The following is a 22,412-nucleotide window of genomic DNA, read 5'->3' as shown; positions in this document are numbered from 1 at the left end:
TATATCACAGCAGAGTTCCTGATTTTAGTTTCATTTCTGGTTTTCAGACCTACCTTCGGCTCAGGGATAAATGAGTGATGAATGAACAGAATTTATGACAAATATTCACAAAAACATCTTTACTAATCAAATTTATTTGAAAAAAAAAAAACAGAATCATCATCTAACAAATTACACAAAAGTAATTAACAAGACAGTAGAATTACAGCCAAATCAATCTACAGGAAAGAAATCAAAACAGAAACTTAATCTTAAAAATGGGACAAATATCTGACACACAAATTTTAAACCTCAGCTCTCTGACTTTTAGCTTTCACTTGGATGGAATAAAGTAAAGGGGAAACACTATTCCACTGAACAGCCAACCCTGATCCTCCAGAGCCCCGGCCCTGCCCTCCCAGCTTCTGATTGGCTGAAAACACCTAAGCCAGGTAATCAGCAATATGCAGGGCAGAGATAGTTGGAAAAGAAGGCGGGCAGTGGATCTCAAGAACCAGGGTTGGCTACCGATGCCAGAGAACATGAATAGCAGCAACACACTGAGCAGGAAATGAAAACATTCAGTTTTTGCTTGGTTTTTGTAAACATCCACTGTACTTGGCTGCATGACACATTTTCCCACATAGCTCAGTGGAACTCACAGGTACTTCCCAAACACAACCACATGTACAAAATGGACTGGGGGAGGGAAAGAAAATCTTGCTGGTGTCATGAATCAACTTTTTTTCCCTGGTTCATCTCAACAGCATCACGTGATTACAATCTGTCACAGGAAATGAAAAGCTTTCAGTATGTAGCTTATCAGGTCGAGGAGATAAAGCTGTACTACTTTAGTGCAAAAGACAGGATTGAGAGGTAATTGGTAAGACATACAAAGATCTTTAGATACTTGTGTACTGAACAATGTTGGATTTAGTTCCACTGAATTTACTTTGTCAATTACTTTTTTTACTTTGAAATTTGATTACTTGTCATGTGAAGACCCATCAGGAGTGACCTTATGACCTTATGAATGTCTTTGGTCCTCAGTTGTAATTGTGCTCTTCATAGAGGAAAAATATCAAAGTGGGTTTCAAGTCTCCAGCTGTGTTTGACATAAAAAGATAAAGAAACTAGAAATGCTTTTCTGGAGGCAGAGGCTGGAATGCCTAAAAATTAGTGTTTTTTTAGACCTTTGTTTGTGACTTCCAGGTGACAAACTACAGACACAATGACCACTCATACACACATTCCTGATGGATTTTCACCTCCAGCAGGACAAAAGAGATAGTGCCATTGTACCAAACACAGTAAACACATTGGGAAATAACAGAAAAAATACACAAGAAAGAAGATGAACTGGTCTGGCACTGTGGAGTCTGCCAAACGTATCCCAAAGTTGTGATGTCTCGGTGACAAAAAAAACAAAAAAAACACAAAAGATCCCTAATAAATACTTTTTACATTCTTCCATAAATCTGGTCTACAAAGTGAAAAGTGGCAATTTTACACAGTAGACTAAGATTTGCAAGGTGCTTCTGCAATTACATCTGCTTGAAAAAAAAAATACCAATGAACTCATATGTATTCAAAAAGATATCATTAAACACAAATACATGCTTTACTAATAAATTTCCCTGAGTTAATTAAGCTCAGGCTGGTTTTCAATTAAACCAAGTAATTACAATGAGCTTTTAAAATCAGCAATATTGGTCATATCATTGGCAAATCAAGAGGACGAGTATCAAGTATAACTCTGAGGCCTTTCAGAGGTAAAAGAGATGCACTCAACTATTATGGTACTTCCTTAAATCAGCACCTGATATGGAGGCCTCCCAGTGAGAGCATTGCAAGAGTGTTTAGTGTGGACGTGACTGTGTGTTACACCACTGTGTAGGTGTGCAGTGCTCATAGTGCAGTATTGTGCATGCTTGGATGTACAGGAGGATATAGTTCTGTATAGCCGGTCTCACTTCCTCCCACTTGGTTTCATGTTGTGCACAGTGGTCCAGCACCTGGCTGTGTGGGGTTACAGTAGAAGTTCAGTCCTGTGTGTCTGTCAGATTTCAGACCAAATATCCCTCTCTGAGATCGTCCGGTGTCACAGCTGCTCTCCTGACACCCTCCCCAGGCCTCGGACCGCCGCCACGTTTAGAGACAGAATGGACTGTTCTCCAGTCCCGTGAGAAAGGACTTCTGGAGGGCTGAACTCCAGACCAGGAGGCGACAGTGGAAGCTGAGGCCGTGGATGTTTCACGGTGCTCACTGGGCTCCATAACTGTGTTAATGACTGAAGAGAATAGACAAATAATTGCACCTATTAGCAAATAAAGGCTAATGTTAAAAAGTATTATAACGATTATTTATATTCATACTGTCTCTAAGGGGTTGAAGTGACTCACCCTCAAGTTGGTGCTGAACTCTCTTCAGTTCTTTTAGGATAGAGGTGATTTCCTGAAATACAGATGTCAGACTTAACTTAAATACACAAGATTTAACTGCATGTATTTAACCTGAAAACTGACAAAAATGGCACTTACCTTATTGGAGGTTTTGACAGCAGGGATGTCATTATTAGAATGAACCTTTGTCTCAATTTCTTCCCAGATATCCATTTTGTCCTGGAACAGTACCCTGTGTGTGTATTACCAAGTACAACTGTTAGAAAGTCATTGGTGTTGAAAACAAATCCATATTTTTTGTGTCTGAAATATTGCTGCTTTAGTTTGACAAACTGGAAGAGTGATTGCTTTTTTAATGGTGCTAACTTAGTACAACAAAATCAATTCTGATATACTAATTATGTTTTTATTATTAAATAAAGGTTGGGAAAAAAAGGACTGAAAAACTAATATTCATTCTGCATCCACTCCACTTAAATTACATCTGTGTTGTCTCAGTTGGATTGTGGGATATAGGTCTGTCTGCTGATTCACTCTTTTGCACTGATTTAATAAGATTACTGGCTCAGTGCAGCCTGGCTCTCAGACAGATCAATAGTTTTTCATCAAACTCAAATTGAGATTGAAGGATGTTTAAGTATGTTTTCTTAGCATCTTACTTAATTTTGTCAGCAAGTTGTTCGGTGCTTTCTCTGATGGCCATGATGACCTGAGACACTGGATTCAGCATCAGATTTTCTACAGTGACCTGGAGGAAAAATTCAATACACAATGATGGTGAACTCTCAGTGTGAGCATCAGACGTTTTGAAAATGAGCTGATATGAGTTGAGACCTTGTCTGTGCTCCGAGTTTGTCGCCTGGAGCTCTGGTCATGGTCACTCACACTTTGGTTAGGTTCTCTTGCAGATGCAGAGTTTGGCGGGACTCTCTGGTAGTTTATTCCAGCTTCTGGGATATGCTGAACCAGCTGCAACACGAATCAGACATTAGTGTTATGACTTAAGATAGACAAGCTCTATGGCTGATGTGTGAACATGCTGCTTAAAGACAAAGGAAAAAAACACAATGTAGTGTTCCATACTGGCCAAAAGTATCTGATTTACTCATTCAGGATCAGTGTTATTTACAGTGTTATTTAGGGACTGGTGAAAAACATAATCCTGTCAGTTTTACCAAAGTCATGGTGAGATTGTTGTCCTGTTGTTCTCTGACAGCACAGCTGAAATCTCAAACCTACCCGGAAGTAGGTTAATTCTCAGGTTTAGTCATAGTAAACAGAAAAATCTCTTGGATGTAATCAATAGTGGACCACAAAGTCTGTTTTTTGTGAGCAGTCCATCGACACTGGGGCGACTATAACAAGACAAGCTTTTAGAATATAGAATTCCCTTTGGCTCATCTGACCCATTCCTAATAGAAAGATTTAGTACTAAATGCCAAATGAAAAGGAGTTGCGTAGTGAGTAATACAGTCAGTGTCTATTACATTGTGCTTCTGTGAAAGTGGCAGTTTCCTTTATACAATTGGTGATGCAGAGCATTTAGGGAAAAGTTAGAATTTACAATTTACAATGTAAAAGTGTACCTGGCTCTTAAACATTTTTCACATTTCAATCATTTTCCCTGGTATCTGCATGTGCAATTCCATGAAGGAGGTTTTCTATGCCATTGCAGGTAATAAAACTCTGTAGGCATTACTATTGCATGGTATACTGATACTAGAAAGGTACTGCAATACCCTGTTGTTAAAACATGGTACTATACCTTGTTTTATAAGTACTTTAATGACAGTTTAATAAAAGCTGTATATCCAAAGTGATATTACTTTTCCTTCCCCTTTTAATGTTTTCCTAATGTAATAGGAGCACTGGACTGTGAAAATAAAAACACCAGCAGGGGCAAGTGAGAGGAACAACGTCAATTTCTTTCTGCCTTCTTCCCATTTGCTTTAAAGAAAAGTGAAATTAATGCATTAATCTATCTCATAAGTTTTAGCCTATACTAGAGCTAAAAGCAGGCTACACAATCATTTGTGGAATACTGTTGTATTCATTTTCATTTCATTCATATCATTTTGTAAGTCTACTGTTGTAAATTGTCCCCAGGTTCTAGTTATGCTTGTACTATTTAATGCAGAGAATTAAAAATTATACATCTACTGTCATGTCAGCGCAGATGATATATACTATTGAGGTGAAAGAAGGTTTAAAATGAATAGTTACACAGCCACTTATAATGTACTATACAAGAACCTGTAGCAAAAGCAATCAACAACACTGCCTCTCTTAAAAAGGAGTGTTTGTCATAGAGACAACAGAAAATCATCAGCTCGTGTGTCATTTGATCAAAAAGAGATCGGATGCATTAAACGCAGATCCACCAACTAATGTACCTGTTCATGAGCAGTCACTGTGGAGACTGGTGCACTGCTCTCCACTGCAGAGTTTTGTGAATCACCATCACCTGCCACGTCATGGATCTCTCTGGCCAGAATGGCTAAGTCTTTAGCCAGGTCTTGACTCAACCTATTAGGGAACATGCTTTTTAAAATGTGGCTGACAGAACATTTCTACTGAAAATCCTTTCTTTCTTCACACAGATGTTTGATAACAACAACAGAATAAACTGACTGAAATGTTCCAGCTAAAATGCTGGTGATTAATAAACCCTGGACAGGTCCCCATTCCATCACACATAGCCACAGACTCACTCTCACATTCACACCTATGGGCGATTATAAGACACCAAATTAGCCTAACACCCCAACCTGTATGTCTTTGCCCTGTAGGGGGAAGCCGGAGTACCAGGAGAAAACTCCCAGACACAGAGAGAACATGCAAACCCCACACATAAAGACCTGATGATCAAACAGGATTCAAACCCAGAACCTTCTTGCTGTGAGTTGACAGTACTAACCACTGCGCTGCAATGCCACCAACACACTGCAACAACTTTTGGACATCACATCAGCTAAGGAAAATTAGCTCTATCACTAATACACAACCACATGTCTTACACACAGTTTTACCGTGCAATCTCAGCACTGTGGGTGGACCAGTTGTGGAAGGCCTCTCCCTCATGGTTCTCCTCCTCAGAATCTCTGCCACGAGGTTTTGGATGCAGGGCGACCACTGGCTGGGGGCGAGGCTGGTGGCGTGGGCTGTGGGAAGCTGAGGAAGGTTGGGAGCGTTTGTATTTAGGAGTGCTCTGGTTAGAGTCGTACTCCTCATCTGAGGTAGAGGTATAGTCAGAGCCTTTCTGTCGTCTCCTGGAGCCTTGATGTTGTGAATTGGTTTGAGTCACAGAGGAGTAAGGGTAGAGACGTTGAGAAAACAGGAGAAAAAAGAGATGCCATCAAAGAATACCGCCAAGAAGAACACCACCAAGTATTTGAGATGCAGACACCAAAATCCTTCCCAGAAGAAGCGACAGATAAGTTGCTGTGGAAGTCATCTAATCTCTACATCCCTCTTATTCATTGTACTTTCAAAATCATCTAATTTCAAGCTGAAATGAGCACTTGACTTCCACAGTACAGTAGCTGAGAACCAGACCAAAGTACCAAATAGTCCCAGTCTTGTGTAGCATAAAACATTTTGTACAGAGCTAGTATTATAATCTTCCTCATTGCCAAATATCCTCATAGCATGAAAATAACCAGCAAAAGAACATGAAGGAAAATCTCTTAATTTCATTTTTTCCTCAAGGTATCGGAAGCAGAAATGTTGTGTTACTGATGGTAAATTATTTCTCCTCTTAAATGACACTTAAAAAAATAAAAAAAATAAAGCTGCTAAAGTTTTGAACCCCTGCCCAACTATAGTATATGAAATAGTATATGAAATGAGGACTATGAAACCAAATCAAACCAATTCACCACTGGGACTCCTTCACTGACCTTGCAATTTCAAACAGTGTTTTTCTTTTCTACTGCACCGGTTTGACTGACACATTCAATTAAACAGGTAAGGATACTCACTTGCTGTGCTGCTGGCATATTTGGCACTGCTTGAACGTCCACGACTGATTGGGGCTTTGTTGAGTGTTACTTTCTGTGGTCTTTCTACAAGCTTCGGGCCTGAAACAGATGCTCTTCGAACAGAGTTGCTGCTTGAGTCTGTGCTGCGGTTAGAGAATCCTGTGTTCCTGCCTCTCCATTGTGTGGTAGAAGAGGCCTCAGTGTCGCTGGGTGTGTTGAAAGAGCTTGTTCGCTTACGTGGCATTGCCAGCAAATCCAGCCTGGAGAGTTTTTTAGTTTCCTGAGTCTGCTTAGATAGAACATTGCTGACCTCCTGGCACAACTTGTCTGTCTCTGTGCCCTCATTATCTGACGCTTCCCCCAGGCGAGCGCGACGTAGCATGGACGTCCTAGTGGGTTTTGGAGCTGATAAGCTGTTAGCACGACTCAAGGCTTTAGACACTTTGGAGGTCTTGCCGTCCTCCTTCTGAAGTGGCACTGTGTATTTCTTGCGGTTGTTAGACTCCTGATCGGAGTAAGGTAAGCTGTGAGGGTCATCACTTAGGTCTGTGGAACCACACTTGCTAACACTGTGTCTCAGTCCCACAGGCCTCCGTATAGACTCAGTCTTATTTTTGCTGTTTGCTCTCTGAGAGGAGCGCTTTTCTGATGTCAGGGACTGTTGACTTGAGTCCTGACTCGTTGTACTTGCTGAAGACTTCTCTCTATGGAGGCCGCTAAGAGATGGTTTTATAGTCAGTGCGTTTGGTTTTGTCTTATTGCTATGCTGGCTGACTGTGCTGGAGGTATCCACATCAGACTCCCCAGAAAGAGAGTCCATTATGGGAGATGGAGTGGTTACTGATTGGCCTGCTTGGAGTTTGGCTTCCAGAACAGCCAGAACATCCTCTGTCTCTTTGAGGTAAGAATGAGTGTCCTGGTTATAAGCTCCCTGGAATGATTCAGGATCTGGGTCTCTTTGAGCAGGCTGGCTGGTGATGTTAGGCAATCTGGAATTGCTGGGTCGCTCCATGGTGAAGCTCTCCTGTCTAATTAATGGGGATACTGTGACCTCTTTGGCCTCTAGACTCTGTGTCCCCTGGCCCAGGACTGGAGCAGAAATACTGGGCTTAACTTTCCCAGAGTCTTGGTTACCTTTTTGTCTGGTGAGAGTGGCTGTTGAGAATGTTTTGGTTGCGTGTTTTTTCTCAGTCTCAGTCTCAGGAGTGCTGGGTTTTGAGCCTCCATGTTCCGGTTTCGATGTAGCACCCTCTGACCCGATGTAGAATGATGTGGACTTGTCTGGGAGTCTTGGATTGTCCTTGGTTTTGTTTTCTTCAGTGTCTGACAGTGGCCGCCTCCTCTGCTCTACGATGGATCCATCATCGGACTTGCTGGCGTCACTCAGACTGTCAGGCTCTACGTCGTCCTGCACTGATAACCGCTGAATGCCATCTTCAGACCTGGGGGCCAACAAGCTACTCTCTCCTACATCAAATGTTGAATGCAGGTCATAATGAACATGAATTCTTGGAGTTGGAATGTCATTCCTCTCCTCCACCGGTACCTGGGGCAGAATGCGCCGAGCTTTTGAACCATCAGAGTCGACGCTGTCATGGTTTTGGCTGAGCGTGGCCTTGTGGATGACTGCACCTCGTGCTGAAGAGAAACCGTTTAAATGCATATTAACCACACTTACTGAAAATGAATATCATTTATATTCATCAGGGCTCTCATTATCATTTCAAATAGAATCATGTCTCATCAGGTGGCTTACCCCCTCCTGACAGCTCCATCTGGGAAGAGATGTCAAAGAGGCCAGACGAAGGGCCAGATTCTGTGTAGCTGTCTGCCAAGCTGGCCCAGCAAGACATCCATTTAGGAGCCCCCTGTAAAACTGCACCTGCTGACTGAACCTGCATGACAACATACAACTTATTCAACATCTTTAAAAAATAAAGAAGATTACACACTTTGAAGATAGAACAGCTGATAATTCCATGATTTCCTTAGTAGGAAACAAACATATTTCACTGAACAGCAGAAGATATTACACCATCAGTTTTGTGAGTAGGTTTGTAATATTACTCCTGTAAATTGATTTTTTTTTTTACATTTGGTTAGTCAGAAAAAATGAAACCAAGAAACGAGAACCTGTGAGAAAAGATGAGGCAAATCTAGAAATCAAAAGAGACCCCCCCACCACCCCCCCACCCCCAAAAAGCAGAAATACGAAGTAAACAAATCAATAAATCCATGCATACTCGTGCATTTAAACCTTTATGGTTTACTGACCCCATAGTTAATAGTCTGGAGTTAAAATTGCTTATTATTAGATCCAGTCATTGATTCCATCCTAAGCAGGAAGATTTACCTTCACCAGACCCTGTCCCTGCTCTGGAGCTGGCCTCACCTCCCCACAGCTACTCTGCCTATGCTGCTCCCTGCCCTGAACAATAACAGGCTTAAATGCTGATGATGTTTCTGCTTCACTCTGGTTCATTCGGTCTGGGCTCTCAAGAACACCAAACACCTGTCAGGAAAAAGCAGCGCAAGCGGATAAGTGCATCAAAGGAGAACTGTGGAATGCCAATGTCCGTGGCTAATTCTGATTGGGTTCTTTAAGAAATACAGAACACTGCTGAACCTTTTCCCTTTAAGAAGCATGTTTTGTTTTTAACCATAGAAACCCCTTATGCACAATGAACAAAAATTAAATGGAACAACTTGCCTGGTCAATCTTACTCCGTGCCTCTTCCAGCTCTTTATCTTGGATGTCTGTTTCAATAGTATAGGTTCCTGCATCACTCAGGCTGTCCTCCTCTTCATTTTTGGGCCCAATATGGGGGCTCCTGACTTCCACACTCTGAGAAGCCAGGGGCATCACGGGAGCCTTAAGGGGAACAGGCTTGTGGATAGGAGAGGAAGTCTGTGGCTGGCAAGTTGCCTTAGACAGAGGAGGACTAGACTGTGATACTTTCACTGCCTCTAATTTAGCTACTGCAGGGGGACCTGTTCTATTTTTCTCCCCAGTGGCAGAAGATGCCTCCTTTGTTTGTTTGAGAAACTCAGCAGTAAATTCCTGGGCTAGTTTGGATCGTCGGCCTACACTGCTAAAGGGCTTTATGGACACAGAGGATGAAGAGCGTGAGGAAAAGCTAGTGCTTATCCGGTCCTCGGTCTTCTCTCTTCGCAGAGAGCCAGCTCTCTGGGGGCCAGTGGAAGCAGGTCCCTTCAGGGGTATGGTGTATCTTTGAGTCGAGGGTGTGATGGAGGCTTGACACGGGACTTGTATCTCCCCAGGTGGGTTTGTGCTCTTCCTTGCTCTTTCCAGCTGGCCCCTGAGTCCTGAGGCCTCAGGTGGGTTAGGGTTATTGGTGAAGGACTGGGAGTGCTTCTTTCTTGAGTTATCATCAAAAAATTCTATGACAAAGGCTTGGTGAGGCTCAGATTTGCCAAAACTAGAGAGGGACTGAGACTCTGGAGAAGGGTAGGACAAAGGATTCTCAGAATCAGGGGAGGTAGTCTGGTGTGGTGGGGAAGCTCTCAGGGGTTGTGGAGATGCAAACTGATGTTCTGACTGGAGAAACTCATTTCCAGGTTCTCCTGAATCACTCTTAGTGACATCCTCCCAGTGGTTTGCTGGTAATGGAAATGCAATGAGTTAATGAGTGACAAGATTAGTTAAACTTCATTAATCATGAAAGAGAAATTCAAGATATATATATTATACACAAATATTTAAATATAAGAAACAATTAATATAAAGTATATATATAAATATTAATATAATTAGTAATATAAAGCACATTATAGCAATTTAAGCTGGTGCTTGGAAACATAAGCAAACACTGTATAAGTCACTCACCCTTGGTGCTCTTCAGATGTGATGGGTCACTGTTTGTGCTGTAGATGTCTTCAGTCTGTGACCTCATCCTCATCATGCTAGCATTGCTTTGGACCAGCCAATCAGCAACCTTGCTTTCTGCTGACATCACCTCAGTGGGCGTGGTAACAACCTCTGTAGATGGCAATTTGCGCTGCTGGCGGAAAGAAAACTTGGTCACATGGTCCTTAATCTTCATTTTACCTGGCGCACATTCATCAAACTCAATGGTGAAGGACGCGTGGCTTTGGACTACGGGAGGTGTGGGAGTGGAAGGGACACACTGAGTGGGATCTGGGGTGTCCTTTGTGGGAACCTCGTGAACTTGCAAATCAGGCTTTTTGGCTGGTCGCTGCTGGAATTCCTTTGTTGGGATCTCAAAATAGCTGGGCTCACGGTGGTAGGAGAAGATAGACTTGGCCTGATTGTCGAACAGAGAACCATTGACCTCATGTCTGGTAATGTCTTTTCCAGGTTCTGTTAGCAACAAAAAAAAAGTAATGAAGGGACAATAATCACAGACAGGCAGCAGACTTTGATGATGGTTCTACATAATCCTCTCAGTGCACAGTGCACTAAAGAAATACAGAAAAATCCCATTTTAGAATTAATAATAAAAAGCGCTTGACGCACAATAGGTGAATGCTATTAATATGAGACCCTTTGCATCCCACATTTATACACACACACACACACACACACATATATATATATATATATATATATATATATAAATATAAAAATAAACACACACACACACACACACACATATATATATATATATATATATATATATATATATATATATGTGTGTGTGTGTATATATAAATAACTGAGGAGATTCCATCATCATCACTAATACAATTTTTAAAAACTTGACTATCACTCCCTGAACTGGGAGCCACAGATAACAGAAAGATTCCAGCTGTTAACGGAGGAAACCAATCAGCCAGTTGGTCTTTCAGTGCCACTTGGAGGTGGCCAAATACCAATGTATTAGCTCAAGAGTCCAGCGGAGGATAGTTGAGCAGGAATAATCTGTTTTAGTCCAGGCAACATGAGGCAAACAATCAGCATTCCTCCCCCCTCCAGCAGCTTAGAGGGTCATAATCCATCACGAGGCAGACAGACACTGCCCACTGGCCTGGCATGGTATGCCCTGGCTAACAGTCCACAACTGGCAGCCAGAAACCTGCCTTGGGCTCATCCATCTCACAGTGACCCACAAAGGGCATCACATAACAGTGCCAAAATAAAACATGTCATTACAAATTAGGATGTAATTCACAGATGAGGGAATATCAAATGTAATTATAGCACAAATAACTCTGCAGTGCATGTTTTGATTTTAAGATAGCCACACTCAGTACAAATACTATTGTTGCATCAGTGGGTTGTTTGCATTGTAGTAAAAATATAAGAAACATTTTCTCACCTGAAGACTCCTGTTCGGGCGATTTTCCACCTCTGCTGTGCTTTTTGTTGGCTGGGTCATCATCATCCCCCCACCAAGACGGCTGGCCATACAAAGGGGTAGGCTTGGATATTGGAGTATCTGTGGCAGCTAACAGATAAACACACAACATAAGCACAAACACAGGTCATTAGATACATGGACAGCAATAACATGGATGCACTCAATCCAGGAAAGAAGGGTAGGACAGAAAAAAAAGAAAAGCCAAACGAGCTGAATTTCTACAACCTCTTGTATTTATAGGGCAGTACATGAATGTAAGGCACATGATAAAATATTGTCTGGGTTTGGTCTCACAACATGTTGCACAATGTTGGAGCTCAGAAGGATGTAGTGTTACAGTTCCCATAGCCTTTAGGCTGTTTACAATTCCCACACATTCCCATGATACAGAGAGAGTAGTGAGGGTCAAACCATGATGTTAACTGTATCACACAAATCATCAAACCCTAATCCTCCTCCAGTCAGCTGGGACAAAGCTAATCCTAATCTTCAAAGAAAAAAAAAACAATACAGGACATAGGATAGCCAGTGCATCTGGGTTCTTGCAGATAGTGACACTGATTGTTTGCACACTGACCTCTGTATGTCCACTTTACAAATATGAGGAATGGGAATGCAGATCTATGAGTACCTACTTCTTGGATGCTTTTTCTGAACTGGTGTTTAGCCACTGGCTTGCTGGTCCACACATGCCAGTCAGTCTATATGACACTAATCAGATAATCCAGGCTTGCTGGCCTGATGGATTGTCTAAACCAGCTCTCTGGATTTTAATGTGGGGGCTTCACAATCCTAAGCATCAGCACTTCACCACCGTTGCCTTGGACACACACAGTAAGACATCAACACAGTGCCGGGGCACAAGCACAGGACGGACATATTACCAATTCCATTCCCCTTATTCAGTCCTCTCCTTTTAGCTAAAGAAAACATGAGTGAGTGTCACACCTAAAGTGAACTGAGTACAGTGCTGCCTTTACAGTGCTTGAAGTTATTGTTTCATCATGTCAGGTATTTTTGGTTCTGTATCTGGGGTTAAAACAAACAAAAAGCTGCAATTCCTAAATATTATTTTTATTAAGCTTTGTATGAAAATATGGAAAACACAGTAAGTCACTGTATAAACAGTTAAAAATAAATTCGTTAAAAAAAGAATAATACAGTCCTCTGATGTGTACTGTATTAGGGAACACTGAACTATCAATTTTATGCCCCTTTACTACATACTTAATAGGCCCAGGTCCTGGCAGAGTAATGCAGGCATGACTGAGTCACAGGCTGTACAAGTGAAGTGTCCTGCCCTACAGACAGCTGGAGGATTGGACACACTCCACATCCTGTACAGCTGCAAAGGAAAACAAGCAAGAGCAAACAGAAAAAAGGGTATACACAGATCTCTTGGCAAAACTGTAAGTGGAATTAAAAGAAAACATACATAAAACCCCTAAATCAACATAAAACATCTAATCCAGAGTATATTAAATACATTATATTATAAAACCTCTAATCAAATAACTTTAGTCAAACACAATCAATTTGCATGGAGTCAACAGAGACACGCAGACTGAGTATGGCTGTGAGGAAAATAGCAGTAGACATTTCTACATGTGTTTCTTTACACCAACAAGCTGAAACACAACAAAACGTGTAGCTGTGTAGTGGGACAGTGTCTATATATATACTCATCTGTAAATACTATCCAAAACAACACACTTATAGGTGTGTAAGACAAGCCAGTCTTTGTTTTCTCTAACACACTATGAACCCTTATCTCCCTGACACTGAACATTCAGTGAGTGGGCAGTTTAGATATCTCATTGGTAGACTGGGTCACAACAACACAATGTTTCAGAGAAAATGTTCATCAAATAGTTTGACGCCACATGTTCAATGGTTCAATGGATCACTACAGTTAGCATATAGGTGCATGAGATCTGCAGATCAATGATATATATGTGAGGCACTCCAAGGGATATAAGGCTACTCCTATTTTAAACACTAGTTTGATTTCTCCCTCTAAGCTCAGAGGGTTGTTTTAAGAGCAGAAGGCACAAGAATTGCTAAATCAGAAACAGCTGGAATACATTTTGTTAGTGCAAATGAGCCTCATTCACAAAGTGTTTAGCTAGAACTAACAACGCTGACTGTTCCACTGTTGCCTTAAGTGTACAACAGGATTTACTCAGTACAGCTTAGGGCAAAGAGAGTGAGAGAATTACTGGAAATATAAGCAGCAACAAATCCACCACCAGCTACATGGCCTGAAGTAGGAACTTGGCACAAAAACCCAAACACCTTTCTAATTCTTCTACAACACATGTTGAACCATCATTGGTGTGCCTGGCAGCACCCCATCTCTTGTCAGCAGTCAGGCATGTCTGACAGAGATAAGACTGCTTGTCCTTAACCCCTCAGCTTGTCTGGCAAACCTTTACTCATGCCTAGTTAGCTTGCCAACTTCAGGATCTCAACTTCAAGCTCTATTTCTTTCCTGACTCATTAGCCTTGTAGCTCACATGGCATCTTAATCTCACACCAGGGCAGCTCTTAATAAAAGCCACCACAGCCTCCTTATCAAGGGATCTACACCTAAAGTCGTGCAGCACACGAGGACTCAAAGACTTCCTCTTCCTCATGGGCGAACAGGGTATTCAAATCCACTTTGGTCAAAATAGCCCCTCTCAGAAACAATGACCCTACTTCTCTTATCATAAAACCTGCTTCTTCCTGTTAATATCTACCATGATGGAGTATATGTGTGGACTGAGTTGTTTACCTGTGAGAGAGTGGGCTCTTCGCTCAGCCTTGTCCTGCAGTTTGACATTGGAAAGAGAGTCTTTGCTCTTCTCTGAGCTCTGGAGCTGCTGTTTTTCTTTCACCTTGGCCTGCAGGGCTTTTATACTGAGCTGCAACTGGCTGGTGTACTTCTCATGCTACACACAGAGACAGGAGGGAAGCAGGATGTGAAAAACCATCAGTTGAACAGATGTAAAAGTCCTCAGACATATATAGTTGGAATATATTCACCATGGACTTCTCAGTGAACTGCATTTGAAACTTAGCAAGATGGCAAATAATTGAACAAACAAATGGTGATTTATGTTGAGAATTAAATCTTAGCTTCTATTTTATTGCTTTTAGTAGAACCTAGTTACCAAAAGAATTGATGCTTTTGTAAGTAGTTTACAAAAATTGGCATGAAATGAGTCTTTACACTGAAAAGTCACAATTTGCGAGTTTTTTTTTATTATAATAACAGATTAATATATAATTATCTATTCCAAAGGTGCATACTATGCTGCTATGTGTGGGTAGTTTTAAAGCATTAATTCATCAGTGAAATTACAGACATAAGTTGACGCTTTTCTGTAAACTCAAAGCCCCTGTATTTTTTTCAATTATGATTAATTGCCAACCTTACTGGTTAAGTGAATATAATGAAAAAAGTTCAAGAGAATAATTAGTAACAAAAATAACAGATGATAGATCCATGGCAAATATTTCTCCTAAAAGGCATTTAAACACTGTTACATAAAAAGGAACAGGGTGTCAGTACAACTTACTTTAAGAGCTTCCTCTGGGACCTTGTGTTGACTCCTCTCCAGGATATATACATGAGCATGTGCAGTGGGAGTTAAAGAACATAAACCCATTAACATTTCTATATAAAAAAAAATACACAATCATACACACATTTATTCAGTGCGTTTGTTGGCACATGAGAAAGACAAATGTGACACTTCAAGTACGGCAAATGTGCAGTTAGTTCTTACATACAATCTGAGTTCATGTCCATTTTCTACCTTGTCTACTAAGGAGGTCAAAAGTGTCTTTTTCTACTCTCGATAAGGAAGAGAAAAACAGATAAACGGTAAAATATGCTGCAGTTCAAACAAGCTCATATCTTCACCGACCCACTCTTTGAAACAAGCAACATCACACAGTATCCGTGTTAAGTTCTGCTGTTCTGAAATGTCTCTGTACTCTAAATAGTTCTGCCCCTTGTTATCTAAACTAAACTAAGTTTTCTAGTTCAGGGGTCAAAAGGAGAAGGAGATTTTCTGTCCACAGTTGACCATAATCTAAACCCCTGACTGAAAACTGCAAGGGATTAACACGCCGATGGAGCAAAAGAACGCAGGGTGAAATGAAAATGCCACAAATTTGTAAGTGAAAGAGCTGCCAACCACTGGCTCATTTCACTGGGCTACTAACAACAAACATTAACTGTCCCAACCAAAGAGCAGAAAGTCTGTCTTACATGCATCACACAGATCCATTCCAAGTTATGACAAATATGTGACATCAATTTAAGTGATCAATAAAAAGAGGATATCATAACCGAAGCGAATGACATCTGAGAGCTTGAGGGTGATGTATGTCTGGTCTGGGATTCTTAGGTCATTCACAAACGTCTGCAAAACAGAAAAAACAACATCAGGCTCCAATCATTTTCACCATTCACGAATTAAGGAAACGTGTTGACTCACAGGTGACAGGTTCTCTAATTCCTGGCACACATCCGGATACTGTAAGGTGCTTTGCAATTGGCCCTTCTCCCATTGAAAGTTAATCCCCCAGCACATTAAACTCTGATGAGATTAAGTTGTTATGCAATGACAGCCTCGGCTTTTGTACAGTGCTCAGTGTCCAGGTGGAAGTAAACACATGCAACAGTGCTTGTGCAGTTTGTTGATCAATCAGGCTGACTTGTGTCTTCACTAATTGGTGAGACAGAGGTTTCAGAATCAATCATCAGATCACTAAATAGAGAGAAAGATTATGCTGGACGTGCAGAAAAGAGAAGAGACATTGAGATCTTATTCTGTATGCACTAAATGAGGATAAATGGGGAAGTAACAGAGCAACGTTGGACTTCAGTTGCAGGTTCTTACTTTGTTCTGCTCTGATTACTCTGTCTATGGTAACCAAAGCCAAAAGACACACTCTGTGACAACAATGAGCAGCTTCTTCTACTGCTCAACTCCGAATTTCACCGGGACAATGGTGCTATGAAGTGGTAACAGAACAGGGAAGGGAGGGAGGGGGCTACAGAGTGACAAAGAAAGAATGGGAAAGAAAAAGCAGGTCCAGGGCAGTAGGAAAATCCAGCCTCCTGTTTAGTGCTGTTCTCCCAACAGGCTTCATCTCTGGCCTGGTGGCTTTTTTCATTGTGGGCTGTGGCAGGTATTGTGACACCAGAGATGGACTCACTCACCCCGTTCAAACTGCCCAGGTCCTTCACCATGTGCTCGTCTGTGTTTGAGTCGTAGTTGATCACAGCATGTTGTTTGTCCACACTGCGAGACTGCAAAAAGTTAAGCAAAAGTCATTAGTGCCGGAACTACGAGTTGACTAATCAATTAATGGATCAACAAAAAAAAAAAAAAATCAGATCAGTCGATAACGCAAACTCTTGGCATTGTCTGCTTGTCCAGTGTAATAACTAAGTACTTTCATGCAATTCATTTTATTCTAAACTGTTTATCTGTTTAGGTTCTGCACAGTTGGCTGGACAAGGAGAACAGAAGAGGTGACCTCAGGTTCTGGGACACTCTAATGGGCATTTTTGACATTCAACAGACTAAACAATTAACTGTTTAATGAAGTAAATCATTCATAAAAGTAATTGATAAAATATTCAATAGCTGCAGTCCTGAAAGTCATTATCATTTCTATACTGTGATGCTAATTTAGGACCTATGAGTGGATGAAAACAACATTTGAATACAGCAAAAAAGAGCGAGACTTGTTTACAGCAACACCATAAACAAGTCTTAAATGCTGCAGTCGATTAAATAAAAAGATGAGACTTATCCATCAACCTCTGCCTACATGGCTGAATCCACTAACCAGGTCAAATGTTCTTACTTCTAAACACGCTTTCATCAATTAAGTGCAAACGGAGCAAGTCATTCGGACTAACTCACTCTCTTCTCCGCTCATTAGAAGCTCTGGGCCCCCTCATCACAAAGATCAGAGATGACTGCCAAAGTAATGTGCAAAGTAACCACGATGTTTATGTGCCTCATCTCTACTGCCCTGTCCAGTCAGAGGACTTTCAAATGCTTTTTGGTAAAAACAGCACTACACAAAGTGGTGGTTTATCAATCAGTTTAACCCACTTGATTAGGTTAACTGTGTGGAAGGACTACATTCCTAACTCAACAGTCTTTGGCTTCACTTTGCCCCCTTTATCAGAGAGAAAATGTAAGATATGGCACTAGGAAACAATAGATTACTGAAACTAAGACCAAATGAAGTCACTATTATTGTAGGGTATGTTTGGTCTAATTACTGGTCGTAATGATAGACACTGATCAGACACCATTTGTCACGGAAAGTTACACCACTCGAGTTAAGGCCTTTGGCTATGCTACTAAGCTAATATGGCTTCACTTTAATCTCTGCTTTTCATGCCAAACTGGATTCTCACGTTTTAGACATTCAGCTGTGGTTTGAATGGAAAAAATGCACCGAGCTACAAACAAAGAAAACTAATGATTAAAGGGTTAAAGACAATTTGGGTTAGAAACAGACCTGTGTGCCAAGTCAGGAAGCGGTGCTGAGCGTTTAAACAGAGCTAAAGAAAAATCTGCACCACTTCAGACCAGCAGAAGATGAGGTTTTTCCTGGATCCGGCGACGCCTACATGTGGAGACGAGCGACTTTTCAATCTAACCAAACTCTGTGGCTGGCAGGGCTTCACTGAGCATAACACACTGACTAAGGAAAGTCTAAACAACTGCTTCTGAGGCAACATGACTCTTTCAATTGCCTAAATACAGACTGAGGAGAAAATGGGAGGGAGAGTATTATACAAATACCATGATGAAAATGTGTTTATGATAGACACAGCATGGAAAAACAACACAGTGGAGAGCTTTAGCTGGACTTTAAGTCACAGTTTCAAAGGCTGCCAGGGGCAACTTTGTGTGGAGGCGCTGTCACTGGGTTACACACTCAGAAAGGCACACACATGAAGCATGAGACAAGAAGCCTCCTGGAGATCATCAGGGAGGAGCGCCGCAATGTATCCTGTGCATCTTTTCACAGATTATAATGAAAAGCGGTTCATATGACGCTGTGCTGGTGTTTGCCATGCAAACACAAACTTTACACGCATTCTCTCCCTCTCTTAGACACACAAAGTCACACACCTGCAGCATGAGCTCGCAGTCGTCCCGACCGACAAAGATCATCTCCCGTGGCAACCGGTGGCGTGTGCCGGAGCTGCTGACCAGGAACCATGATGTCACACTCATGTTGGGGCCACGAGTCAGGATCTTTTTTGCATCCTAGAAAAAGACAATAATGAAAAAAAAAAAAAAAACATCTGAAAACCAGGTGAGCATGACCAAAACTCAGTACCTGTGCCCCTGGACAACACTAGGTGTCCTAAAGGTGCTGTTCTGGTGAAAGTGAGCTTGGATGTAGAGGGAAGTCATCCTCCTACCTAAGTTGGACCTGTTTATCCAACAGATTCAGGTTGTGGATGTGTTTCTAATGAGGTAACACAATTAATTAACTGCTCTGAATGTACTGTGTGTGTTGGTGAGTCAGGCAGGTTAGGCACAGATGACACACAGTATGTTCACACAGCTCACTAATGCATTTAATTACCTGAACTAAGGAAACAAGTGGGCCTGTATAAACCTTTATAAACAGGTGTGTGTTTGACTATGCATGCTGGGAAATCTGTTGCGAAGTGGCACCTCTGGGTAACTTCAGCCAACACCTTAAACTTCCAGGGCTCAGGTGTTTACCTCCTGTAACTCTGGGTTAACTCAGCGTTATTAGGAAGTAAGAAGACCGTGTTCACACCTATTCAGTGTCACTCAGTTACCTAACATAAATGAGCCTCCAGCTACACCGAAACAAGCCTTCCCCCGGTGGTTTGCTACCGACAAAGACGCACCTTTAAAGCCTCCTCCGGTTTACGACACCGTTTCTCGTCCTCCAGCGACTCGACGACCGGCCTGTATCTACCTCAGCAACACCAGGTAACTCCGGACAGGTAAATGCCGTTCACACCCTCTTCTTCCCCTGGGAATGACAACCGGGTGAAACCCCGCTCCCTACGCCTCTTTCTCCCGACACGGTGACGCAGCCTGACAAGTCCCGTCAAACGCAGGGCGAGTTTGGTCAGAGAGGGGCGGGAGGTAAGAGCTCTCACTCTGTCTGTTATTCAGGCTGCACAAAACACCACAGAAATACGACCATGACCACTTGTAGCACGGTTGTCACCGTTATTTAAACGTGGATGCTTATTATTTAAAGCTCAGTTAGTTTAGTAGGTAAATAAGTAATGTGTACTATCTTATGGAGTATTTAGCAGAATTATCATTCATCATATTTTTAAAACCTACCAAGCCATACCTTTTCATGCTAAATATTATCATTGTAAATTACGATGTAAAGTTAGTGGAGGAATATGTATAGCCTATATATTTGTCAGTAGATTGGATAATTATTATTATTACTGGTGCAATAACTTGGAAGCAGTATCTTAATGTTGATATAGGCTGAGATGGGGACACCCTGACTCTGTAAATCAGTAAGAATAATTATTCACACGGTACAAGTTAGAAACACTCAGGAAAGCACATTGAAATTTTGAGTGTGTGAATGTACTCAGTACTAGGCTGAATATACTCGCTTATGTATATATTTCTGTCAGTAGATAAGGTTTTATTCGTGTTTTTATCAATAAGCATAGCTCCTTAATATTGGGGGACTCCAAAAGTAAATTTGTATCTGGTCTAAATTTCTTTAACCTTCAAATGGAAAGATATGCTGTTAGGTTTAGACCCATGCACAGAAAGCTGCTGAATATGGGCCCCAGCACGACTTTATTCCGTTTCTTGGGAAAATAACATTGCACATGTAGAGCACATGCGTGAAGATTTGACAGCTCAATAGCAGACTGGACATTTTAGCAGTTTAGTGATTCATCATCTCTTTTGACGATCTTCGGCTCTATTCGTGGCCCGACGGGACTTTGTTTATCCTGTTGGCAGGGTCAACAAATGAAAGAAAAATATCCCTGCTTAAAGTAAAAGGACCTTTTTTCTGAGCTGAAATAGAAGTTACAACTGCTTAGTGAGGCAATGAAGTGGATTTGAGATCAAATAAAGTTCACTCATTTATTATTGTAGCTGTAGAGCATATAAGACACCAGCAATTTTATTTAAACAAATATAAAAAATGAATTCATTTGACCATCTAGTTTTAATTATAACTAAAAACCTTTCATGTGTTTACATGGACTATTGATCCATACTTTTAAACTTTTCCAAAGAGCTACTAGATGGCGCTCTTGTTCCAAATGATTGATCTTGAGGAAAATTTGTTTTTTTTTAACTAATTTGGCTTGTTAAAGCATTTTAAATAGTGACAGTGTCCAAACTCAAAGCATTTGACATAATTTATTTCAGTTACCACATGCTGATATTTTGCATTGAGTACATAAGAGGAAAATGTGACCATTTATTTTACTTAAACATACAGAATAGACTGAGTTTATAACTGTGTTTGTTTTACCTAAATTAAAAGGTCTTTATATCAAGCTAAGGTCGTTTTTCCCTCCACTTTGCCGTTTTTATTGTAATGAAGGGTCAACAGGCAGAACCTGTTTCCAAGTGCCTTGACCTCTGACACACTGAAACTCCCCACCCTCATATAAACAAAGCAGCTCTTTCACCAAATCATGACACCAGCTACTTCCACTAAGCCCTATAGATCTGCAGAATAATGACAGGTACTGAGAGGCCTATAAGTCACAGGGAAATCCCACCCCAGTGTTTTACTGTGCTCAGGTGGAAGTTCAAAAAACTGAAATTCATGACACTGTGTGGCTTTGTCATTAAGGTTAAGAGAAGAAGAAGAAGCTTTATTGTCATTGTACAACGAGATACAACGAAACTTTGTTTAGCAGCAATCTCCTGTAGCAGCTACAGCATTGGGTCTATGTGCAAAATGGAACAAAGTGCAGAGATAAAAACATTAAAATAAAATACAAGATAAAAACAGTACTGCCTAATATAAGCTAAGTGTGTTTCTTTTCCTTTTATTTTCTTTAATAATGCATTTTGTTAACAATTTTATACCTTTTCTGCAGTTGTAGTATATAAAGAGAATAGAAGCTCATAGTGGTAATTATGCCAATACATTTTGACACATTCAGTTTATATATCAATAATCTATGTTTTAACATAACACTGCAACAGGAAATATTTTTCCATCTGGTACAAAGAAGAGAAGAGCTCTGGCTTGCAGGTTGTGTGTGACTGACATCTTCTCCATGCAGAACAACACTCTGCCACCCAGGGGAGGCCAGTGGCAGAGCTGCAGCCCCAGCTCCGCGGTGTGTTTTGGGCAGTGCAGCTGGAGTCAGGTGAGGGATGGTTGTCAGGTGAGCGCCACACTGGGCCAAACCTCAGTCTCTCTCTGTGTGGCACTGCACATTGCAGCTGGCCCAAAGACAGGCTGTGAGCTCTGGCTGTCAACAGCTGCTCCAGAGACTGTACCATCTGCCTGAGGATCCAGGGGGAGCATCTCTCCGTTTCAGACCAGCTGCAGGGCCCCAGACGTGGACCTGAGTGGTCCTGCAGCGTCGGAGAACACGGCCAAGACACAGTCAGAGCTGCTGAGTGTTGGGACATTTGTCTCACACATTTAGGCGTATTTTGTCTGTAGGGTGTGATCAC

The 22,412-nt window shown here is 41.4% G+C and overlaps 1 protein-coding gene across 4 annotated transcripts; it reads right to left on the bottom strand.

Annotated features, from left to right (window-relative positions):
- Window positions 1-113: 113 nt before the first annotated feature.
- cep170ba (centrosomal protein 170Ba) lies at window positions 114-19,819 on the bottom strand. 4 transcript variants are annotated; one of them, XM_026304507.1, is made up of 19 exons: window positions 19,622-19,819; window positions 18,864-19,001; window positions 16,922-17,011; window positions 16,040-16,118; window positions 15,267-15,325; window positions 14,480-14,636; window positions 11,662-11,790; window positions 10,209-10,703; window positions 9,072-9,982; window positions 8,754-8,873; window positions 8,118-8,256; window positions 6,362-7,999; window positions 5,411-5,657; window positions 4,775-4,907; window positions 3,216-3,350; window positions 3,041-3,129; window positions 2,520-2,613; window positions 2,382-2,433; window positions 114-2,269 (listed from the first exon to the last, which is right to left on the bottom strand). In XM_026304507.1, exons 2-19 carry the CDS (start codon window positions 18,966-18,968, stop codon window positions 2,046-2,048), a joined length of 4,896 nt encoding a protein of 1,631 aa, XP_026160292.1. In that variant the 5' UTR covers window positions 18,969-19,001; window positions 19,622-19,819; the 3' UTR covers window positions 114-2,045. The 4 variants fall into 4 exon arrangements, with proteins under 4 accessions (XP_026160292.1, XP_026160300.1, XP_026160310.1 ...); XM_026304515.1 differs by having other exon boundaries at window positions 3,267-3,350; XM_026304525.1 differs by having other exon boundaries at window positions 5,411-5,552.
- Between the last annotated feature and the right edge of the window lie 2,593 nt (window positions 19,820-22,412).

The sequence above is a fragment of the Mastacembelus armatus genome, chromosome 22 (assembly GCF_900324485.2).
Source record: "Mastacembelus armatus chromosome 22, fMasArm1.2, whole genome shotgun sequence".
NCBI lineage: Eukaryota > Metazoa > Chordata > Actinopteri > Synbranchiformes > Mastacembelidae > Mastacembelus > Mastacembelus armatus.
Note: the sequence above shows the minus strand (reverse complement) of the source record. Positions and strands in the feature narration are given on the sequence as shown.

What these genes read in the sequence shown, in the direction of transcription:
- cep170ba (XM_026304507.1), bottom strand. Translation starts at nt 18,968, where the DNA reads ATGAGTGTGACATCATGGTTCCTGGTCAGCAGCTCCGGCACACGCCAC. An exon ending in GCCCGAACAGGAGTCTTCAG is followed by an intron (nt 10,704 to 11,661) that starts GTGAGAAAATGT and finishes TGTTGCTAACAG; the next exon opens with AACCTGGAAAAGACATTACC. An exon ending in CAGTGACTGCTCATGAACAG is followed by an intron (nt 3,351 to 4,774) that starts GTACATTAGTTG and finishes TTCGTGTTGCAG; the next exon opens with CTGGTTCAGCATATCCCAGA.